A 25,630-nucleotide genomic window follows, 5' to 3' on the forward strand; every position below is an offset into this window, starting at 1 on the left:
TCAGACAAAAGGTCTCCTGCCACTACCACCCCACCACCTGCCTGGTTCATCTGAAAATGACTACGCTACGGTGACATCCAACCAAAGCCATATGAATATGATTCATTGGTCTGAGGTAACATTTGTTATTTTCTGGTGCCATGAGAAGTTGATACTTAGGTAGGACGTATAACTAGGACAGATCAAGTTTAAATCATTTGTGACCTACCTGTGACTATGACACATCAGACTTTCGGCTGTATGGGCTTAGTACCTTATGGCTATCTCTAAGATTGAATTAAAAAACTATATAATCTGTCAAACAAAGCCGTCAATTCGCGTGGTTATTTATCCCAGAAATCAGAATTCCCAGATGATTATAGATGTTATAGGTACAGAAAAGTTGAAGTAAGCTTAAAGATGATCGCGGATTTGAAATGAAAACGTAATTTAATGTGACCATGGACCACACTGAAAATAAGGTACATATCTGAAAATATCTGTCTGACTGCCACGATTGGAAAAAGAACACGTATCTATCTTCTTTGTGAGCAAATTATGTTGATAATTTTTTTATTGTAATTTTTAAGGACTTTCACTAGTATAAAACCTATGTTATAAAACAAATCAATTACACTCATCTATAATCTTTATTTGAGATCTGATCAAAGATAGATTGCTATAGGTCGAGCGCGGTACTTAGTAGGTTCCTGCATTGCGGGGTTGGGCTAATGACTCGTGATGTAGCGTTAGCGGCAATAGTATTATATTTCATTATATTAAACAACCAGTTATTTTTACCACAAATGAAAGAATTGTCAAGACCACATTCAATTGTGTTGAATTGTTTTGCCTAGCTATTACAGTCAAGGGCAAAGATATTGAGACGGCCAAAGTTGCAATAATATGTATACACGACTTTATGCTCAGTGCATATGAAATAATTTAATTATAAAATAATCATTAAGGCCGTGTATACATATTTTTGCAACTTTGGCCATGTCAATATCTTTGCCCTCGACTGTACAATGATATTTATATATGTAAGATAGTAATGCAAAAACAATCAAATTAGTCCTCAAATCCACTCTCTGTTGGACAAGGTGATGTAATATTTATGCCATCTTTTCTTATTCCCTGGTAGTCATATGTAAAGACCATAATGTCAGAGAGCGGAATTTTCATGGCATTTTTTGACCTGTCATTGTGATTTCTCATTTATCAACTTCCGATTTACATACATGTATCAATACACAACTTAGGTAGGTACTAAAGAATATTAAAAGTAGAGCTAAACAATAGGTGGCCTTTAGTTAAAGAGTGATCTCTTCCAATTAACTTTTGAGCAGTTGAAAATGTGAAATAGACATAATGCAATGAATAATGAATGGACAACAATTTCTAATTTAATAATTTCAGTTCATTTTTTTTTCAATTTTAATGGTGAAATTCGTTAACAACTGTTCCATTAATGCCACTATAAAAGAAATACACATTTTTTCCATATTTTCCGGTTTTAAACTACTTCTTTTACAGTCAAATATGCGGAAAAAGAACACTGCATAACATGATAAGTTTATTATAATCTAATCTAATTTAAAGTCTAATATATCTACATTATTTAGGTAGAGTCGATAAGTGAGAAGTCACTATGACAGGTCAAAAAATGCCATAAAATCTCTGATAATAGTAGATGAACAAATGGAAAATCAAGGTCAGGTTAAGGTTCAGTGGGCAGGGTCCAGTCTATCAAACAGATAACAGCTGGCAGGCTGCTGAAAAGCTAACAATATAAAAAATAAAACAAAAGTGTTAAGTACAAAGGCGGACTGAAGGGATCTCTGCCAGTCAACCAATATTCACCTTTGTGTGACAGTGTGTAGTCACATAAAGTTAATAGTTCGTCATCTTCTAAATCATTGTGAAATTTACTGACTCTTTTAAGGTGAAACCCTATTTAAATGACTTGTACCTATGTACACGTTAATGTAATTGTTAAATTTAGCTGAATTTAAGTTTCATTTTATTGTTATTATTTGAAGTTAGCCAAAAGTAGTAAAAATTTTGTTTTTAATTTAGCTGCATCTGTGTCTTTAAACATTCCTATGAGACCTATCCTCCTATGATCCTATGTTTCATGGATCAACAGATCCATGAAACAAATAATTTGAGGAACAGATCCAAATGTCATGCAATAAAAAAAATATATACTTAAATACAATATTTTTATTCCTTTTTTATTTGTTGTGTTTATCTAACATTTAATTACATTTTTAAACTTGCAAAATATATTAAAACTTTCAATACAGTCAATTGACAGTTATAATATTGTAATTATTTGTGTCTCAAACTTGTTTTCAGAGTCCTCAAGAAGGTTCTAAGAAAACTCCATTTGATGAGTTAACTCGGGATGAGTTAATAAGTAAATGTAAAGGCTTACTTGTTTTAGCCCAGAAAGCAAGATATTCCAAGCAAGGTTGGTATTTTGCCCTTGATTTCGGTTTATTGAGAAGTTAAGCAAAAACTTTTTTTATGTGACAAATTCTTGTAAAATTTTGGTAATTACCAAAATTATGATACTTTATGGTGTCTGGGTACCAGTATACAGGCTCAAAGCAGTTCCACTGTGTAATAAAGTGTAATCAAGAGGCATTGGTAGACTTAGTTCAAGTTTAACATCAGCCGCATTAAAGTTTTTTTTAAGGGCTTTGGTATCCTTGCAATTTTTTCACCTTGTAATTTTTTCTCTGTGTATCTGTTTTCTGTATCGCTTATTATCTCTGGTGTACAATAAAGAGTCTTTGTATTGTGTTGTATTGTATTGTCTCAGGGGACTCCAGAGCATGTGCATACTTATCCCAGCATACTCTTGCGGTTGCAGTCCAATGGAGTAATACCATTAGAGTTGTGGAAACCATGCCACAGGCAGAGCTTTCAGTGGGGGTTTTCATTTCTTAATATTATTTAAACAAATCATTTACTATTATCTATTTTGTTCATTTTATGTTGGATGGTTTAGTTAATTTTTTTCTTTATAAATACAAGTAGAATATTTTTAAACAGCGAATGAGAGTGGACGAGTCCACAAAACACAGTTATTAAATGTATAAATATAAATGAAATGTAGCAAATTGCGTATTAATATTGTGTTATTTTGTAAGTACATTACGTATTTATCTACTTACAAAATAAACAAAATTATGACTTCATATTGTTACTTCTTTTATTCATCATCATCATCATCATTATTACGACTTCACAAAAAATCTTTAGAACCCTTTCTTCTTCTTCACCTTCTAGAGTACAAGTTATTTTGAATGGACTATAGTAATAGTTTTTTTTTGGGTGATGATGCAAATCTCTATTAAGATAAGAACATAATTTCAAAATTTGAATATGTCCCGAAAAACAATACTATAAAAAAAAACTTGAAAATCCACCCTGTAAGAGATACTCACAAAAAAAACACCAAGCCCATTTGATGTAAGGGCCAATTTACTATGGAAACCTGACTATGGCTTGGTAATCTATTATTAATAAAATATGTGTCTTTATATGTTGCAGAACTACAAAATGAAATTGATAGTTATAAAATAAAAGAAGAAGAATATGAAAAGGAGAAAAAATTGAATGCTGAAAACCTCCGTACGTTACAAGAAGTAGCAGACTCCCTCACGGAGCAGAAACTAAATTATATTACCGATTTAGAGTCTGCTTTGAATAAGATTAAAACTTTAAACCATAAATGTTCGAGTTACGAAGATGAAATAAATAATTTCAAAGCTGAAATTATTGTAAAGGAAAAGAATAGTGAGGAATTGCTCATTAAAATATCCAACCTTGATAGTGAAAATATCTCGTTAAAGAGACAAAACAATCGCCTTGTAGAAGAAAATGAGCAACTGCTTAACCAATTATCGGAATTAGAAGCCAGAACTGAAGAGTTTAATAATATAGGGCTTGAGCAGAGAGCGCAATTAAAAATATTGGAAGAACAGATTCAATCAGGTATGTATAACACACTAATCCAAACAATTATTATATGAAATTGAAAAATCCCCTTCATACCCAAAATTGGTATACATTATGCCTATCCAATTTATTAAAAGTGTAAACAAACCCATTTCATCAAAATTCTTGTATAAACACTCACTGGATTGAATCAATAACACATTTATCTATAATTCGTGTCTTTTAACTAGATGTCTAATCACTTTTTTCACCAAAATTCACTTGATTTCAATATTTATTTTTCATTTGAAAATTCTTCGTCAAAATCTGACGTTATTTCTTGATTGAAACATGTGTATAATCTGTATTAACATAGACTAGCGTAGAGAAGGTGGAAAATTTGACATTTTAAAAATCGATTAATGCGCGGATGAATAAGCGATTTTTATTTACTATCCTTAAAATTAAAAAAAATAGTTACTGCTTTTATAATTGAATAAACAATCTTTGGAATGAAAGTATTGTAAATAATAAAATGGACAAAAATACTTTGATCTATTCAATTAATAAATTAATTGTTTTACTGAACAGATTAATTATTTTGCAATAGGTTCTAGGTTTTCACATCATTGAATTTCTGTGGTCGGATATGGCGTCTTTGTTTACACTTTTCATAAATTGGATCGAAATACAATATATTAAAAGTTATTTACAGATGTCTTTGACCATGGGGCCTTATATTTATGGTTCGATTCTAATCGCATAACTAAGCTACTTTTGTTTTGTAACATTTTCTAATCTGTAAATCAGTGTATCGGACATAGCGCTTTTATTGCTGTCTTTTGGTATCAGGGCCTTAACTGATTTATTTGACATCTCTTTTTATCAATGTGCTGTCAATTTTGTATTGTACCGCATACATTTAAAATTACATTTAAACTGTATGGATTTTTTCTTAACAGTGATCATATTTTTAAAAACTTGCAGAACAAAAGTAGCTCAGTTATGCGAGTAGAATCGAACCTTGGCTTTAAAGCCCCATGATCAGAGACACCCCGTATAAGTAAAGATATAATTAATTTTTCATCACACTTGCTCGTAAACAGTGTCATAACATGCAGGCTACCTTGGTTGCAACCCTCCAAATAAAACCCTCGACCTTAATGTGCTTGTCATGAAACCCGTGGTCGGTAAATGAGTCATTGCGCGTACACATTGTCTTGTCATGAAGCCCAAGGTCGGTAAATGAGTCAGTGCCCGTACTGATGGCGCTGCTGCAGGACTACATGGACCACCACATGCACACGCACGTTGCGGCGCATGCCGAGGGAGGGGGAGGTTGAGGGCGACGCTGCCAAGAGCACAGCCTAAGGTATCGCCAATATTTGGAACAATTAAAGTTTTTCTTTTACAAATATAAAATTTTACTCGCAAATGTGATGAAAAACATTGTATGTCGCACGGGCGGTACTAGAATTACGAACATCGACTCATTAAAGCCTTCAGTCTTCGACTTCGGGCTTCTAATAGACTCTCGTTCGTAATTCCTTATTTACCGCCCTTAAGACACAATGTACTATAAATGTACTTAATTCATAAAATCTTTTTTGATGTACACTTCGATGGTTATATTATGAATGATTAAAAATACTATGTCTAGATAACAAGTAATATTTATTGCCTTAAATTTACTTGGTTTTTTTTTTTACAGAGGCAGTTTACAAAGCTAAAATTGAAGAACTTAACAACAAAATTGGAGGGTTGGAAAATGACCTTAAAAACAGCAAGTCTGAAAATAATTTTAAAGAGCAACTGGATTACTATGAAAATAAAATAAAAGAATTAACACAGTTATATGAAAATGAAAAAAGTAATCAAGAAAAGTCTAATATTAAATTGAGAAGTTATAGGGATAAAATATCAAAGTGTGCTGCATGTATTAATCAACTCAAGAATTCTAGGTTCATACTATCAAAAACAGTCAAAGAATATTCTGTAAACATTCCCAAATGGCAAAACGATATTATTGCGGCTTCTGTTGTTTTAGATGGTCAGCTTAAAAAATTAAGTCAAGAAAACAATAACTTAAAAGAAAAAGTAACTAATTTAGAGGAACAAATAAAACAATTTGAATCTAAGAACAAGGCTAATAGTGAAGTTGAACTGGAAGCTGAAATTCAACTGTTAAGGAATCAAGTACTAGATTTGCAGAAATCAAACGATGATTTGGCTCACAAAAATTATAAACTAAGTGAAGATATACACAAGCTGAAAACTAGTAGTCACAAAGACAATAGTGGTATTTCTCAAGAAATGGAAGAAACAAAAAAACTGTTGAAACTTCAAATAGATGAAATTACTGAGAAACATGACGTTCTATTTCAAAATAATATGGAAATGCAAATAACCATGGAAAATTTACGAATAAAAAATAATGAGCTTCATGAATTATCCCAATGCAGTAAATCAGAAAACCATGATGTTGAAAAATTAGAGTTACAAATTAAAGCTTTGGAAAGTGAAAAGTCAATATTAGTAAAAGAAAAACTAAATGCGAAGGATAATGCACTAGAGTTGGAAGGCATGAACAATGTTTTGACCAATAAGTTGAATAAAATGCAGTCAGATCATAAGCATATGAGCTTAAAAATAGATGAGTTACGGAGAGAAAATGAAGTTTTACAGAACAATATTATGATGGAAAAGGAAGAACAAGTCAATAAGTTGAAATTTCAAATCGCGACGTTACAAGAAGAATACGATGTGCTTAAAAAAGAACATGAAAGTATGGTCGATATGAATGGATTATTAAAAGAAGAAGTCGAAACTTTAAAACTTTCATTGGAACAGCCTAAAGATGAGTCCGATAACATGTCAGATTTAAATGTCTCATTGCAAGCAGATGTAGTCAAATTGGAAACTAAATTATCGGCTTACAAGCAGGAAAATTCGTCTCTTTTGGCGGAATTAAAAGAGTCACGCACTAAAATCAAGGAATATGATAATATAGTTGCTGAATATGAAGACGCTAAAGTAAAACTCTCTAGCTATAAAACGGAAAATACGGAGTTACTAAATGAAATGAAAGAGATCAATCAAGTACTCAAGGAGCGGGGTGAAAGCATATCAAAATTACAAAAAGCAATAGGAGAAATGGAAAGGTTAATTGATACGTTGGAAAAAGATAGGGATGATTCGAATCAAGAAAAAGAAAATTTGCGAAAATCATTAGGTATTTTAGAAAGCGATTTGAGTAACGTTAAACTACAAATTATTGATACTTCGCAGAAGGCACAGGTAGAAAAAGACAATGTAATACAGAGCTTAACAGAAAAAGAAAATATTATTTCTTCATTAAAGGACGAACTATTTAAACTTAGGCAACAGTATTCCTGTTCAGGTATTATTTTATGTTTCACTACTAATACTAACCTTTACCTTTAGCTTTGCCGTTAACCGCTAACCGCTAACCATTCTGTCGGATATAGTTAAATAAAATTCGTGGATTTCGCTTAATCTATATGAGAATTACATCAATATTATCATTTACGTTGTATAAAAACACCCTTACGGTCAAGGACTTTAATTTATGAGCCACCATGGAACCATTTTACAGCAAACGTCATAGTGACTGACATCGCATTAATTAACAAGGAAAATCCCAATGACTTTTCTTTTAAAAAGGTTCCATGGTGGCTCACGAATTAAAGTCCTTGACTGTACCTTTAGACTTTAAATAAACGTCACAAATTACCTTTACTTATACTGTTTTACTTCTCATAATTAATGATATTATTCTTGTATATTTTTTAAGAGTAAGAGTTAGGCCTATAGACTAGTGGAAGTGTCTTCGAGAAATTAACTTCAATTGATCTGTTCAGTTTACGGAAATCAATAATAACACGGCCTATACCTACGTATAGATAAAATGAAACAGTTAAGATTCTTGTGGCCCCTATTTGTTGTGGTTGGTTGAAGTTTGTTTGAAGAAAACAGGTGACCTGATAACTTTAAAAAACTGGACTTAATTGTTAAAAACATCAGAACAAAGAAAATCTTTCCGATCCCCGTACAATGGTATTTAAAATTGTATACGGCGATCAGTTTCTAAGTTTTCGAGTTAAATCTGTATCCCTCATCTTCCTGAAATTTATAAATGTGGGTGGTATCTGTATATTTTTACTGCCACAGGCCAAAGCCATGAAAGTTAAAAAAAAAAAAATATTTGGCTCTATGAACGTCTCGGGTAAAATGGCCCGTTTTATGCCCTTGTACAATCGACTATATTACTGACGGCCTGAATCCTATTTTCCGATATATTTAAAAACGCCTCATCTTCATTTTCATTTAAAGCAGTTTTATAATTGTTTTTCTGAAAGTTATTAATATAGTGACGTAAGAAATAAATAAATATAGTGACGCAATTATTTTTGCTACATTTTGGAACATGCTACCTAATTATGTTCTTTTTTAGCCACCGATTTAACTAATGAGGATATGTCAACATCTACAATATCTAAAGCAGAAGAACATTCGCGTATGAGAGACTTGGATGAAACATTTGAGGAAAAGTAAGTGTTTGATTTAATTTGACCATATATTACTTTTTTAATGTTGTTGTTGTTAATACTAATTAAAATAAAATTTAAAATACAGGTACGGAAAGTTGCGAATCTTCGCTTTAAAACTCAAGAAAAAGTTAAACGAAACCACAATTCAATTGCAAAACACTGAAAAGGATAAAGAGAGACTAGCCAAATTACTGGGTGATGCTAATAAAATCGTGCCAGCAGCTTCGAATGATGTAGTTGACGGTGATCAAAAGGAAAATGAAGAAATAGTTAACCAAACCGCAATATTTGATCTTGAAACAAAAGTCCAAAACTTGAAGGAAACTGTTAAATCCACAGAAAACATTGTAAAAGAGTTCGAGGCGGCCAAAAGTAAGTTATTTGCGAATAAGATATAAAAAAAAAACTTTCCTTTCTTTAGGACTGCCACAGGACATAGCGTTAGCCTCGCCATCTTAACGCAAAATTGTAAAATTAAGCAGTGAATTGAATTTAATTGTTACATCGGCAATGATTCGCGCTATTCGAAGCAGGAATAATGAGTTACAACGTGCATTTTTTTTATACCTATTGTCTTAATTTGACTGAATTATTTGTATCTATTACGTATCTCTCTGCAGCTGAATTATCAAACGTTAACCAGCGGCTATCTGCCGAAATAGAGGCACACAAAGCGACCAAAGACAGTTTGGAAAAGGCACGTCGAGATGTGAAAAAGAAAAATGTTTTGAGTCTAGAAATGGAAGATTATGAAAGATCCATGAAAGAACTCACAACTAAAATGGAGGAAAAAGTGAAAAAAATAGTACAGGTAAGTAGTTAGTATATGTAGGTACTTACGACAAAATCCTTCTAATAGTACAATCGCCAAAGTATGTGAAGATTAATGGATGAATGAAGGTATAGATACTGGACAGTCCTTTTCTCCATATCCCTTATTTTTATTTAAAGCTAGTGTGTTACTATTCAATCTCAAATATTAACTATTATCCCAAATATACATGGTTGCTCTGAATTTTAGATGGAATCCACTATTGATACTCAAGAAGGAACGATTGCTTCAATGAAAGTCCAAATAAATTTACTTGAAGAGCAAATAAAGGCAGAAGAAACACAAAACAGGCTTGTTCGAGAAGAGTTACAAAGTGCTAATGACGAAGTTAAAGAAAAAGAAAACGTTATTCAACATAAAAATAACCTTATATCAAAGTTGGAGCAAGACCTAGAAGACGAGAAGAGGAAAAATGAAGAATCCAACATGGAGACGACATCGTTATTAAGTGAAAAAGAAAAGACTATAATATGTCTTGGTCAAGAAAAAGCAGAATTAAATAATAAGATGAAAAGAATAGAATTTAAGTGCGCAGAGTTAGATGATCAATTGAAACTCACGAAAATAGAACTGGAAGATTTGAAAATTGAACACAGCAGTTACAAGGTAAACTTAGGACCTCGGGGTCGACCAAACTATTATTAACCGACTTCAAAAATGGAGGACGTTTTCAATTCGGTTGTATTTTTAACCGACTTAAAAAAAAAGGAGGAGGTTCTATGTTCCAATGTTTTTTTTATGTATGTATGTTCACCGATTCCTACTCAGTCAATTGTGGACCGATTTTCAAAATTCTTTTTTTATTCGAAAGAGTACTCTTCTGAGGTGGTACCATTGTCACCAAGTCAAGATCTGATGATGGGATCCTAGGGAAATCGAGGGCGATTTTGGCATTTTTAACATTAAGACAAGCATTTACATTCAGAAAGTATCACTTGGTCAACTGGACCTGATGAAGAAGACCGTAAATGGCCAATGGAACTCGTCAAAGCTAAGTAATGCTCGCGCGTCTATAAACGATCATGATTACTAAACCTAGATAAGCGACTGAGAAGAAGCTTTAAGTTAATGATTCTTTCGAACTGATCTGATGCTGAAGCCGGTAGGCAACGGAACTCTATTATAAAACAACGTAACTAAACCGTGTTTGGGCTTACACAACAATACACAATTACACAAAAATGGAGCCGACTACAAAACTCTTGAAAACTTTTTTTCTAGGTTGGTACCTACTAGCTCAAAGTCGGTAACTCAGCACCACCCAGCAGAAGTGATTGAAACCCATAGTATGTAGGTGAGGTAGACGACTATTGTTCCACTCCTGCTGGCTCGTGCTGAGGCACCGACTTCGAGTTAGTAGGTATCTACCTAGAAAAATGTTTTCAAAAGTTTTGTAGTCGGTTCCATTTTTTGTTATTTTTTTATTTTGTTGGAGCCGGTTTTACTTTTTTGTAAAAAAAAACTTTATTTTTATGTTTGCTACCTCAGAACTCCGTCATTATCAACCGATTTGAAAATAAAAATGCAATCGTATAGAAATGGCTTCAATTTCAAATTTCAAATCATTTATTGGACGCAAGGACGCAATGAGAAATTTAACACGTCATTCTTTAAACTACCAGCGTTTTCGGAAAGACCATCATTGCCAAGAAGAATGCGCCGCAAGAAACTTGGCAGAAAGTCATTTTTTCATAATAATATAATTACAAATGAAATACTTAAAAACTAAAGTATACAATTAAAGAAAAAAATACAAAATAAATAAATAATAATAAAACAGGGATGTTAGGGAGTTACAAAACTAAACACTCAGTATATCTACGTTCAGTGGAAGTGTACAATGCTTCCACCGCCATAAATAAATAAAAAATATAATAATTTAGTTCTGAAATATACATTTCAGGTCAACTAATCATTATACTTTTGGATTCCGAAGGCAAGCTCACGTCTGCCGCCCCCAAAGATAGCTCACACGCACTCATGTCATGCTCTGAAAGCAGAGCAGTACCGAGGGCATGGTATTGCTTCCGTTCCCATAAGCTCTATGGGATCGTCTTGGGAACTTCGACGTCGCGAGCCTGTGACTAGGAATTAAACTAAAAATATAGAAGTTTAAAATCCATAAGCTTAACAATATACAGCCTTAAATATAGCAAGGAGATGTATAAAGTCCCTGAGTTAATAATAAAATTACTATACAGCAAGGGGATGTATAAAGTCCTTGAGTTAATAATAAAATTCCTAATGTAAATAATTCAGAGATGTATATAGTCTCTAAATGTCAAAGTAAACAAATTAATTAGGTAGATTGGATCTTAAGGAAATCGAGGGAACTCTTCATATATTGTAGATACGCCTATAGTAAATTGGATATATTTAGTAGTAACTCGTGCATTTGATCTTGAAAATCATCATTTGGTAAAGTAGAACTGATGATGAAGACCACAGTTAACCATCGGAGTTTGTACTCAATAACAAGTATTTCACGGGTTAAATTTCAATTACTTTAACACAATTGCTAAGCAATTTATCCTCCTCGTAATGCATACGGTAATTGGAACATCGGAAAAAGCAATCTTTCGTAAAAGGTGACGAGCAGTTGGCATTAAACTATGTATGTATATTAGATAATTAAGCGTGAAAAAAAAATTAACTGACTACAAAACACCATGAAAATAATTTTCTACCAATCTGAAGGCGGTGCCTCAGCGCGAGCCAGCAGGAGTGGACCTTTGGTCGTCTACCTCACCTACATAGTATACATTGGGCTTCAAGCAGGAGTCAACCTACGTATAGTCGTCTACCTCACCTACATACTGTACATTGGGCTTCAATCACTCCTGCTGACTCGTGCTGAGGCACCGACTTCAGATTGGTAGAAAATTATTTTCATGGTTTTTTGTAGTTGGATCAATTTTTTGTTATAATTTTTTTTGTTATGTTGTTATTGATAATGAGTTGTGTATCTTATTTATTATGTACATTCGTATGTGTAGGTCAGAGCTCAAGCAATACTGCGTCAAAATCAAACTATTGACCACAGTCTGGAGGAGCGGCTCAAAGAAGAGGCGGCCGCTTTTAAAGCACACATTGAAACGCTGGATTCGAAGTTGGCGACTGTTCAGTGAGCTATTTTGATATTTATATTGTTATGTGAATGTATCAATTTTACAGACCACTACCACTACCAATTTAAATCCAACTTTCGTATTAAGCTCAGATCGCACTTATAATTAATAAGTGATAAATGACTTATTTTGAAGTGTTCGGAACCACCTTCACCTCATTTTTCCTTGTACTCGCTTCACCTTTTAATTTTAATTTATAAATATGGATAGTTAATCAATACATAAAAAAAGACTAATTAATTCAAAATTCAATTTTTTTGGTAGTTTTGGTCCTAATAAATAATTGGGATGCAACAAAAAAAAATAACCTATAGTTTTTATTCTATTTTTGGAATATGGATTATTGAATATTTTAGGATATTTTAAGATACCATTTTCATAGATTTTGAATTTGGATGAGTATTTAATTTTTAAACTTACTTTTAAACTCATTGATGACGGGATTTCTCTGAGTTTATCACGTTGGTCGGCGTCCTTACTCGGTACGAGTATGGGTACTGCTGCGGTTTACCGCAGCACAATGCTTAGCCAGCGCCTGTTCTTCAGTGCATCACATGGCTCCTCATTTATGTGTCTGATGTGTTTAATTTTTTTTTTCTTTGTTAGTACTGAATTGTTACTTTTATTACTCTTTAGTTACCAAGCCATGTCTATGTTTTGAAGAATAAAGATTAAATTTATCTATAAGTAGATATCTATCTATGGTATTTGAAGACGACGTTATTGTTCGTAAAACAAATATCTTGTGTTAACACATACAGACATGACGAAACTATAAGGGTTGCGTTTTTGCTATTTTGGCTACGGACCCTAAAAAATGATGCTTGAATCACAGTACAAAAAAGGAGCAGTATAACGTCTCGACAGCGTCCTTGATTATAATTACCTACGCTGGCTCGGTACAGGTGCACAAACGCGCGATAGCCCGCTGTTTACTAACTGTCACTCTTCAGTTATGTATTGTATGAAATTTAAAGTAGGGAAAGGATTACGAGCTTTAGGAAATTATGGAAGGAATGGATTAGGTAGTGTTTAACAAAAATGCATTTTACGTTATTTTAATAAACCACAAAACGTATTATGTTTTTAAACGGTTTTATTTAGCTTCATCACTAACCATCGCGAAACCAATAGGTAACTAACACAAATAAAAAGTAACTTCACACAAAATAAAAACGAATTATAATGTTATTTTTAGTCTTACCTTACCGACAAAAAAAAATCTATTCCGGTTTCGATATAGATGAATTTAAACATCCGTACACCGAACAATACTGTTTATATCGTCCTGACATAATAAGGTTCGTAATAGTAACCGCGGAGCACTCGCAACTAATGGTTGGCGAGCCATGCTGAGAATTCGTGGCGTAGCAACTCGCGTTCCGGCCGTTTGTATGAAGACGTTATACTGCTCCTTTTTCGTACTGTGCTTGAATGAGCGTGTAACCGATGTCATATCATAGATGTTGGTGAGGTTAGGTTGAGTGAAGACTAGACTAGAGTTGAGTTTTGTGGTGATGTGTCGCAGGGCGGAGCGTGCGGAGGCGGCGGAGGAGGCGGCGGCGGCGCGGCGGCGCGCGGGCGAGGCGGCGGCCGAGCTGGCGCGCGCGCAGCAGCGCACCGCGCGCCTGCACGCAGACCTGGCGCGCCTCGCGCAGCAGCTCGACGCCGAGAGGACTCACCACAAACTACAAGTACAACGAATACTGTCTATCATAAGGGCACACGGGGCCCCCCAGCTCAGGGGGCTCCCGGAAAGGACGATATACCTATTCAGTTTATTTTCTATTTTTATTAACGCCCGACGTAAAAAGAGGGGTGTTATAAGTTTGACCGCTATGTGTGTCTGTGTCTGTCTGTCTGTGGCACCATATCTCTTAAACGGTTAGACCGATTTGAATGCGGTTTTTTTATATGAAAGCAGGTTTACTAGCGATGGTTCTTAGACATGTTTTATTAAAATCGGTTTTGCCGTTTTTGAGATATTGAACTTTGAAGTGACAATGTCGGGGGTTTTCCAACTTTTTATTGGTTAGGTTATCTGACAAAAAGTTATATGATACATCATTTTGCTCAAAAAAATCCCGTAAGTCAGTATCTTAATCATACTTTATGTGTATACTAGCTTTTGCCCGCGACTTCGTCCGCGTGTACTTTAGTATATGGGCATATGTTTTAATTAACCCCCGTTATAATTGTGACATTTGTATCTGTTTTATGCAAAGCACGACAGTAAATTAATTGCCTCGTGTGCTTCCGGTGAGAACCAAATCTCGAAGTATATATTCGAATTTGCACTGTACATAATATTTTGTAAATTAGGTAAAAGATAAATAAGAAAGGATAATCACGCAAATATTACGTTTATATTAATATTATTGATTTTATTATGCACAACCCGATGAGTATTTTTTTAAGTAAGGGACCTACTGTATAATTATTTGCAATTTTATCTCACACATCATTTTAAATATCAATTTGATTTCAACATTTTATGTGTTCATTTTGTATGAAAATCCCCCTCCCTATTGAAGTCGCCAACACCATACGTATCATTTTAAATTTTGACCAGCCATATTTTTAGTCTAGAAATATTCCGAAGTCTCATAGAAACTCCCCCCTAATAAGTCGAAAGCTACTTCTTCTTTCTTTATCTTTGCCTACACAGATCATTTTTATTTTTAACCAGGACCCTGTAATTATACCAATTTTCATAATGCTAAGTCCAGAAATGAGAAAATTTCCATACAAACTTTACCCCCCATTTTACCCTTTTAGAGGGAAATTTTATACATTTCACTTACAAAGATAATTTTTAATTGTAATCAAAAACTAATACACCTATTTTTATACTTCTAAGACCAGAAATGAAAAAAAATCCATACAAACTTTACCCCCCCCATTTTACCCCTTTAGGGGGGAATTGTATCCATTTCACCTACACAGATAAGTTTTGATTGTAATCGAGAACTTATTTATCTATTTTCATACTTCTAAATCCATAAATGAGAAAATTTCCATACAAACTTTACCCCCCCACCCATTTTACCCCTTTAGGGGGGAATTTTATCCATTTCACTTACACAGATAATTTTTCATTGTAATCGAGAAGTTATATTTTCATACCTCTAAGACCAGACATGAGAAAATTTCTATACAAACTTTACCCCCCCCCATTTTACCCCTGTAGGGGGGAATTTTATCCATTTCACTTACAGAGATAATTTTTATTTGTAATCGAGAACTTGTACACCTATTTTCATACTTCTAAGCCCAGAAATGAGAAAAATCCGTATAAACTTCACCCCCCTATTTCACCCCCTTATGGGATGAATTTCTAAAAATCCTTTCTTAGTGCTCACTTACATCATAAAAAGAACCCCTGTACCAAATTTCAAGTTTCTAGGCCCAGCGGTTTGGACTGTCCGTTGATCAATAAGTCAGTCAGTTTCTTCTTTTATTATATAGATATAATTAGTACCTGGGCGATCGAGCTTTGCTTGGGCTAAAACTCGTTAATAAGCGTTTTCCCAGAGATAAGACCAAGCTAGATCGATTTGTCATTGAAAGAGACTCGGCTAATTTCGGCTTCGTAGAGCGTTGTCACACACTACTTATGTGACGTTTGTCAGTCGTTGTACAGGTGAAATAGAGTATGTAGGCATTTAGATGAAAATATTCAATAAAGAGTTGTTGAAACCCCCCAAAACTTTAAATTGTACGATGGCATCTTTAGGAAAAAGTTGCAAAAGCTCTCTGTAGATATCTGAAATTTAAAAGTCATTAATTTGACCAATTCTAATCAAGTCCATAAAGGTGCTGTATTACTTTGATGTAAAACGTCACTAAATAAATAGGATGATTGATGGACGTTCGCCAGTATTCGGAAATCAGCCAATTGTCTTTTTCCGAAGACCGATGTGCAACCATTATCGCCGGGTACTGATTGTTATTAATGTCATCCATTGAAAAAAATGCTATACTTACTACTCTGTCGCACACAACAAGTAAGCAGTGCATTTTTGTCTATGATACATATTGTTAATATTTAGAAACCTCGTAGTTTTGCAATGTGTCAGGATTGTCTTCATAACAGCCGTTGACTATAGTTGTTATTACTTTTGAAATCTTGCTGTTTCCATAATTTTATCCTACTAATATTATAAATGCGAATGTTTGTGAGAGAGTGAGTGAGTATGTTTGTTGCTTCTTCACGCTGATACGGCAGGACGAATTTGGATGAAATTTGGCAAAAACTTAGTTTATAATCTGGATTAAAACATAAGATACTTTTTATCCCCATATTCCCACGAGATAGGAAAAAAATAAAACTCTAGTGTGAAATAAATGTTTCCTATGTCTAGGTATCAACACTTACACAGTGCTACAAGACACAGATGGCTGAAATGGAGGGCCGGCTGCTCAAGGAAATGGACGAGTTGAAGAATCAGCTGACAATCGCACAAGAAACAGCTCCAATCCTGCCGGGAAGTTCTCTCGACGATGACAATCGCAATCCGTATGTGATACCTGTCATACCGAAAGAAGATAGCGACGGAGAAATGGACATCAATGTGACTATGATACCTAGGGAAGAAGGAGAGGTTTGTTATATTATTGACGTTCTGAATAGAAAACTGTAGCCAGACTTGAATTTAAAATCAGGTTAGCAGTATTTGTAGGCAGGGCGTAAGTAAAAAATTAAGTTGATCTGATTTGGAGAATCGATTTTCGGCGTACATGTGCAAGGCTTAATTAAAACATACACACTATTAATTATCCACAAGTCGAGTGACGGCCATCTAGCTTGGAATCTAGCGAAATAGTTGAAAAGGAGCAAGTGTAGACGTATTACAAATGGGTCTGTGGGTCACTTTGCGTTACAGCCACATAGGTAGGTACTCAGTGTTTCATGAGTCTTCTTAGCTTCTCTTTACTTAAGTAAATTATATTAAAGAAATACAGTATGCTGATTTTGTGTGTGTTCGGGGCAATTTTATGTTGGGCGCAAAGTCTAGAAATACGGAAAAGAGGAAAAAAATCTCAATGTATATTATAATATTTTTCACCTATGATGAGTTCTGTGACGTTTCGAGTTTGAAAGTTATAGAGATGTACCATTTATCGAGTGAACTATCGATTTTTCTACGAGTTATTAGTGACTATTTTTGGAGTAGTTGCATTATATTAAAAATATATATTTTTCCAGTTTTCCGCCCACCGGGACACCATTTTCTCGTTCTCGCTCAAAATAATCCCTCAAACGAATTACAATCTCCCGACTCTAGGAGTTCAAAGCAGTCTTTTTAGACCGTTTCGGCATTTTGCCAAAAAATAACAACAAACTTAACGAGAAACAGTAACAAAAGTCAACAACAATAATAACAGAAATGAACAATAACAAAATACAATGCAAAGAAAATGCAATCGAGACTCAACTCGTATACAAGGCAGACACACTCGTACTGACAGTGATACTGACAAGCACTGGGCCACAAGAGGCACAAGATGGCTGCGGCCGTGTTCCAATAGCTGCGTTTACAAAACTTGCAAGTTTTGTTTAAAAAATTAAAATATCTAAATGTTCATTGCTATTGAATAATTCACCGCGGCAATTGCCTATAATGTTGTGTCACGTCACTACTCTGTTCCGTTTCACACATTGCGTCATTTAGAAAAGTAAATATTTTTCTATTTTATTCGATGGAGACTATTTAATGGACACTGATATTGCTATATATATTTAAAATGTACAGTTTTAAATTTTTATGATTAATTTGCTTCAAACTAGAAATTATATTTAAAAAATATTTTGCAAACATAGTATGCGTAATTCGGAAAATTTTCAAGTGTGACAGAACTCATCATAGGTGAAAAATACAATAATAGATAGCTGGAAAGTTAACTTAGGCTATATTTTATCCCGTAAAAGTGACAAGTTCCGCGGGAGGCAGACGAAGTTGCGGGCAACAGTTTTAAAATATTTCCTTAATTATTCATTTCATTATATCGTGGTCATATATTCAGGGATCAGAGGCGGCGCCATCGCCCCCGCCTTCTAAGTCGTATAAAGTTGGTTCGGGCGGCACGCGGTCGCCGGTGCCGCTGGAGCGGCTGCTTGAGGAAGGTGTGCCCGAGGACGAGTCCCCCGGCGGCGACGCACTGGAACCCGACCAGGAAATACTGGATCTACGACGAAAGCTGCTTTCGCAACAGCAGAGGTATGCTCATGATTATTGTTGTCTACATATCAGAAGGCATTGTTATGGTTAAATCTAAAATTTAAAAAATATGGTAGTGCGCTAATCTACGAGCACATACCCCCTGGAGACCTATTACATGCGAATTTGAAAGAAAACGTTTCTGTCAACTAGCTGAGGTGCGGGGGAGGGGAGTTGCGATCGGTTCGAAGTGCTCCGAAGTATTTCAAACCCGATTGCTAGGGCGTGCATTGTAATGGATTTATGCTTTCTATCGATATCGATAAAAAGTTTTGCAAAAAGGTTTTTCAAGCAGTTGGTGCACTCAGGTAAAATATAAATGCCAACTTTGAATCTTTTTAAGCTTGAACTAAACAAGTTAAAAAGTACTTTTAATGGTTTGTTGAACTTTAGTAGTATGATGCTTATTTTGTTATCCATACACCAAACAGAAATTGAAAAAAAAAAAACAACTCGCATCAACGTTTGGCACATAGTTCGACGGCTCTTTTGAAAAGATAGTAAGGTTTCTCAAAAACTTTTTTGATTAAGTAAAGATTTCCGGAAATAATCGCTCCCAAAGTAGCAAAAATTGTGCACCCCCCCCCTCTCTATCTTGTAAACCGTTTGTCTAAAAAAAATATTCAAAAAATATGGAAAGGTAACGCTTAATAAATTCTTTCAACGAAAATTGGTTTCAACATGATCGGATATACTGTTTTTAAGTTATTGCCGAAAAACTGCGCTTCTCAACAAAAGGACGTAAGTGCCGTGAAGATACGTTCTTTTTCTGGATTTTAAGACTGTAGTAAGTGTTTTAATTGTGTTATAACGCACATAATATTACTTGATTTTTTTCGTAATGGCTACGGAACCCTATCTTGGGCGTGTCCGACACGCTCTTGGCCGGTTTTTTGGAATCTATACGGCTCTGAGTACTAGTTGACTATGGAACCCTAATAACCTAACCAATAAAAAGTTGAAAACCCCCGACTTTGTCACTTCAAAGATCAATATCCTAAAAACGGTTGAACCGATTTTGATGAAACATGTCTAAGAACCAGCGCCAAAAAACCTGATTTCAAATAAAGAAACCGCATTCAAATAGATCCACCCGTTTAAGAGCTACGGTGTCACAGACATACACACAGAGACAGATAGGCACACTTAGCGGTCAAACTTACAACACACCTCTTTAATAAAAAATAAAAATGGCAATTTTTCGTTGCAAAAACTAGAACGCGAATTATATTTTTGACTTATTGGAGAAAAAATTGGAGCTGTGATATTGTTTTTTCAACCGACTTCAAAAAAGGAGGAGGTTCTCAATTCGTCTGTATGTTTTTTTGGTGTTTCTTACGCGATAACTCCGCCTATTGTGGGCCGAATTTCAAAATTATTTTTTTGTTCTAAAATACATACTTCCGAGGTGGTCGCATTGTCGTCACCAAGTTAGGATCTGATGATGGGATCTTAGAGAAATCGAGGGCTACCCTCAAATTTTAAAAGCACACCTATAGCGATTTTTGCATTTTTAACACCAAGTCAAGTATTTACATTCAGAAAGTATCATTTGGTGAACAGGACCTGATAAAGAAGACCAAAGGTACCGGTACTCTGTTATAAAATAATATAAATATGCCGTGTTTGATTGAGCTTAATGGAATCGTTGTGAGATGGTTACAAATCACTATGAAAATAATTTTGTACTAGTTTGAAGTAGGTGCCTCAGCACGAGCCAGCAGCAGTGATTGAAGCCCAATATATAGTATGTTGGTGAGGTAGACGACTATAGATCCACTCCTGCTGGCTCGTGCTGAGGCACCGAGTTCAAACTAGTAGAAAAATATTTTCAAAGTTTTTGAAGTCGGTTCCATTTTTAGTTAAAAAGTTTTTTCTACTCATATTTAAAATCATCACAATTTTTACCCGACTGCGAAGAAGGAGGGATATGTGTTTGACCCGTATGTTTGTTTGTTATGTCTATCTATTCCTATGTCCTCTCGTAACTACTCAACGGCTGAACCGATTATGATAAATGATACGTCATTGGATTCGTCTTAATGACGCGAGTGACACTGGGTACATGAAATTCATAAAAAATAAAATGTCGGATTTTCGGCGCCAAATTGTATTGTATATTTATGTATGTGTATTATATATTTTTTTATTCAAACCTATCGAGTAGGGTATTAAAATAAAAGGGATTTAAAAACAGATTACAAAAATATACACAAGTCACCGTTTTCACAGATATATCAAGAAAGTATGAAACAACAAAAAATAAAAAAATAAAAACCCGACCGTTAAAAAATACTAAAAAGAAGAAAACAAGACGTGGACGTAGTGGTCTAGAACTCTGTTAAGTAACTAACTTAAACTGCAACAGTCGGGACCCATTCAAATCGCGACCAGCTCATAAATTCTTAGTACCTAATGGGTCCCGACTGTTAAAGTTTAACCTAGCTACTTAATTATTATTATTGAATGGGATTGTCACTAACAAATATCGGTCCCCAAGTTGATTGAGTGGAGCGGACCCCTTAATGTTTAGTTTCGTGTTGCACAGGGTGAAGCACGTAACGGTACTGCTGGCGGAGTCGGAGCGCGAATGCGCGCGAATGGCGCAACTGGCGGAGCTGCTGAAGGGCGAGCTACGGCGCGTGCGCGGCGCCGGCGCGGGCGCCCACAACGCAGAGTACATGAAAAACGTCACCCTCAAGGTATAAAACACGCCCTTTGCGCGTTATTCACCATCGACAGCCAGAAGTAGGTATGCTCTGTCCTCGTATTCAGCGTTACGCTCGGCATACGACCAACGTCGAGCCAAATGACTTAGTAATTAAAGAGTAGCAGAAAGTCTGCGAACGAGATATGTTTAGAGAAACGCAGTACCTAGGCTGCTATAACGAGAACGCAGATACTGACGGTAGCCACATACATTCGCCTACTGTCGTTCTGACTGCACAATAAAAGTAAAGAAACAAACAGACAAATGTTTGAGTCACAGAGTTTCTCAAATTGCGAGGCCGTAAACGGTAGCCCACGTCTTACGCTCGACGCTTTTTTCCACTATTTACCGCTCTTGTTTTTGTTGAATGAGCACCCAATAGCTTACAGGTCGATTGACAAGAGCTTGCACGAATGTATCGAATGAGTGAATGAAAGTATCTGTGTGTTTTCTATTTGAATACACTTCACACAAATGTGAAAATGTCATGCATCTGTCATTTTCCTGCAAAAATACCTAAGTGACATTAAGTACTTTCGTTCAATCCATTCGTGCCAGTTCTGGTGAATCGACCTGTACAATAATAAATGATATAATATGCAAACCATAGATGGCTCAGGTGCTTACTTACTTGAAGTGCCGGTCCCACGTAGTTCGCCAGTGATATCACGGGTAATGCTTGTATGCATGTTTACTTCATCACTCATGCCCCATCTCTAGTGGAAAAACAAACCAAGACTGTGTCATACTGCGGTAGTCCCTCCCTGGTATCTAGTTTGTGATGGAGGAGCTGCCTCTAATAACGGTCACTTACTAGGTCGACTGTACAATGTTCATTTTTGTATTGCCAGTACCCAAACCTTTAGCGACGAATAAAGTAACTATTTATCGTGACGCCTTGCATAAGTTTAAGCAAGAGATATTGCGACAGCTAAAGCAATGCGTTCAAAAATGCGAAATACCTTACAATCTTCACAAACATACATAATATAATAATGCACGCTTACACTGACGTACTTTTCGTTCTCGCATATAAAATAAACTGAAAGCAATAACAATTTGTAACCAATTAAAAAAGCTTATTCAATGGAGACTTGTATTTAGTTCCTGACGTTGCCGCCGGGAGACGAGCGGAGCCGTCTGGTGCCTGTGCTCCAGAAGATTCTGTCCCTCACAAATGACGAGACAAATAAAGTACAGGCGGTCGCCAAAGGTAAAGACTACAATTTATACTGCCTAAATACTATCTTTTTTTTTTCTTTTTTCCTTTAAAAATTGTAAGTATCGTTGACATTGAGAATCCGAATCTAGGTTTAAATTAATGTCTACATGATAGGTACGGCTACAAAAAAATTTGCACTTCTATGACAAACCTTACAAAATAATGGTCAAACAGCCGTCACTACCGTAAAAATAAGAGCTGTTTTATTTTTCAGGAATGGATCCCAACTCAAAGGGATGGGGGAGCTACTTGCCCTGGCCAGGAGGAAAATAATCTGAATATTACTTGTGGAAGATTTGTATTGAAAGTCAGAAAAAAACAATACCTTCATAGTCATGATCACATGAATCGGAAAGTGAAAACTTACGTGTAGTGTTTGTAGATACATATTATTAAAGGGTGACGGCAATAAAAGTTATCGAAAGGAGGAAAGCGTATGCGTCTCAATTTTTTTTCTGCACATTACTTTTGTACAGATAGTCGCTACACTGCCATGCGTTTTTATCGTTTCGATTTCAGGACTCTACGTGTACCAATAATGGTACTTAGGCTGGTTATTGTTCGAAAGGTTATCTTATCTATCATAAAATTAAAACAAAATGGGTTAAAGGTACTATCAGCCAAATATGTGGTCTACCACCCTAAAGTTGGTAATCGTTTGCATGTCATAAAACAATAATGCCAATAGACGTGTCTGTCAACTTGAAAGTTCGACTTTAGTGACATTCATTTGATAGGAACTTGTTTAAAAATTGGTAGACCACTTATTTGGCTGATGGTACATTGAAGACGTATCAAAAAACTCTTATATTTTAAGAGATTTTTTCAAGCGGCGTGTTTTTTCAAGTTGCTTGTCTTTTAAATTATTTGTTTTTCATGTTATCATTATAACCCATCCTGGGCATTATAGACGGGATTTGAAAAGGGCTGATACTTTTTATAGTCTGCTGAGTGGAACCATAGACAAGAAAAATAACTAAATGGTCTGAGCGAGATCGCGGGAGTTCTCGAGACGCTACTACGAAACTCGCAAATCGAAGTTCGTATCGCGTCGTCCCTTTCACTCGCGTATTAAATGACAAGCGTCAGCGGGACGGCAACATACGAAGTTCGAGTTTTGCACTTCGTGGTAGGTATAGGGCCAGGCGCCATTGTTAAAACGCGGTCTGAAACCTTTCTTTATTAGCGCACACGCAGCAGTTTTATACAAGTAACACAGTTCTGATGTTCATACAACTGTGTTTGGATCTCCAATGCACCTGTTATATTTTGTTAGCTTTGAAATGAAAACATATTTTTTTCGATAGGTACTAAATTTTAAAATGCTATGCAATTATAATTCTTTGATTAATTTGATGGTTTTTGAAATAAAACTTGTTTCTTCTTATTATACAAATGTTATTTGTATTTAAAACGTTGATAACATTTTCTATTTATGGCAAAAATGTTAATGATAAGCAATTTAAATAGTAAATGTTAGCAAGTTTTAAGCCGGATATCAATATAATCCATTAGACATATAAAGGTCAAAGTTTGCAACTAAATGTGTATGATATAATAATTTTACTGTAGTGAGTTTTTGTTAAGCTTCATTTATATTATATATTGAGTTATTGGGTACCTATAATAGTGCATTAGGTATATAATGCACGGAAGAAAAAAAACAAGATATAATGTATGACGTCAAATGTTTTCCAGTCAATAAGTACACCTTTAAGTTTGTTTTTTTGATTGCTCTTTTCTACCACTCAAAGGTCGGCTGGCAGAGATCCCTGCAGGGATAAGTCCGCCTTTGTACTTAACACTACTTTTTTATGTAACCTTTTTGTTTTTCCTTTTTGTACAATAAAGAGAATAAACAAACAAACAAACCTTTGCAATCTATGTACTTGTGAGTATATGTTATCGCTCTCAATGACGATACAATGTGTGTCGATGCATAAATATATCACATTTGCCTAAGTTTTAAAAATTTGGTGCTACATTTTGAGATCTGCGCCTTCAGATTGAAATTTCGGAATTTTACTAAACAGCCACGAGAACTTTGTAGCAAAAGTTCTATGAAGAACACCTGTGCAAAATTGTATGTCTCTAGACTTAATGGTTGACATTTCGGGATTTCACATGCGTACATCTCGGCAGGATCGGAATCAGTCCCGTTTGAATCTCGGGATAATAAGAAGCCTATTTTATTTCCAGCTAAGTACTTCATCTTCGGTCTCTGCATACCAAATTTCACCTAAATCCGTCCAAACGTTTCAGCGCGAATTTTTATGTTTTTAGATGATTTCGATATGCGTCGACACATTTGTGATAGCACGATCTGTTATAACTTTTGGATTAACAGTAACACGTTTGCTCGTAATTATTAGCGACAAGAATACACATTTACCTGACTCTGTATTTTAATGTACCTAATATTTATCAACTTGCATTCCGATATAAGTAAATACATTGCTGATATTTAATGACACATTCTTATTATTAGGTAATAATAATTTTCCGTTATTTAAATTAGAGCTACTTACTCGTATATGTAAATCTTTTGCTTTCAAACAGTTGTGAATTAAACTTAAAGCTTACGAAAAATCAAGCGGTCGGTCCATGTATTGTATTGAATTATCACATGGCTTGAACACGATCCTTGTTATGTAGGTACAGTAGAATCATTTGACTCCTTAACCGTTGTAGACTTGTTAGGCAATGCAATGTCACTTAAGTAATTTTCTAGGTAAAGGTTCTACAGTGGGTCCATTCAGTTGTTCGATAGTGCATTATAATATGTAACGCAGTCAGCAGCACACGCAAAATTCATGTCATTATTTAGTTTACATACTCTGGAACTACTACTTTTTGGTGCCCGCTCAGGTTTAATTGTATATTAGTGAAATAAAAGTATTATGTCAATGAAATTAAACTGTAATAACTTATAACTACTTATATTTGAAAAATGTTCAAATATTTTTTAAGAAATTGAAATATACGTTTTTAAATAATAAAGTACTTATGTATTTAA

General features: G+C 34.9%; 1 protein-coding gene across 1 annotated transcript; it reads left to right on the forward strand.

Moving 5' to 3' along the window:
* The first annotated feature begins 286 nt into the window (after positions 1–286).
* Positions 287–25,630, forward strand: LOC141428881 (uncharacterized). Its single transcript, XM_074088929.1, has 15 exons — positions 287–461; positions 2,341–2,455; positions 3,544–3,987; positions 5,642–7,330; positions 8,405–8,501; positions 8,587–8,873; positions 9,122–9,312; positions 9,523–9,939; positions 12,330–12,457; positions 13,990–14,155; positions 16,826–17,065; positions 18,489–18,682; positions 21,231–21,384; positions 22,497–22,605; positions 22,829–25,630. The coding sequence occupies exons 1-15, from the start codon at positions 441–443 to the stop codon at positions 22,885–22,887; spliced, it is 4,311 nt and encodes a 1,436-aa protein (XP_073945030.1). The 5' UTR covers positions 287–440; the 3' UTR covers positions 22,888–25,630.

The sequence above is a fragment of the Choristoneura fumiferana genome, chromosome Z, assembly GCF_025370935.1.
Source record: "Choristoneura fumiferana chromosome Z, NRCan_CFum_1, whole genome shotgun sequence".
NCBI lineage: Eukaryota > Metazoa > Arthropoda > Insecta > Lepidoptera > Tortricidae > Choristoneura > Choristoneura fumiferana.

Bases quoted from the DNA above. Each gene is read 5' to 3' on its own strand.
- LOC141428881 (XM_074088929.1), top strand. From the start codon at position 441: ATGGACCACACTGAAAATAAG. The intron at 8,502-8,586 runs GTAAGTGTTTGA...TTTAAAATACAG, and splicing joins GATGAAACATTTGAGGAAAA to GTACGGAAAGTTGCGAATCT. The intron at 21,385-22,496 runs GTATAAAACACG...ACTTGTATTTAG, and splicing joins TGAAAAACGTCACCCTCAAG to TTCCTGACGTTGCCGCCGGG.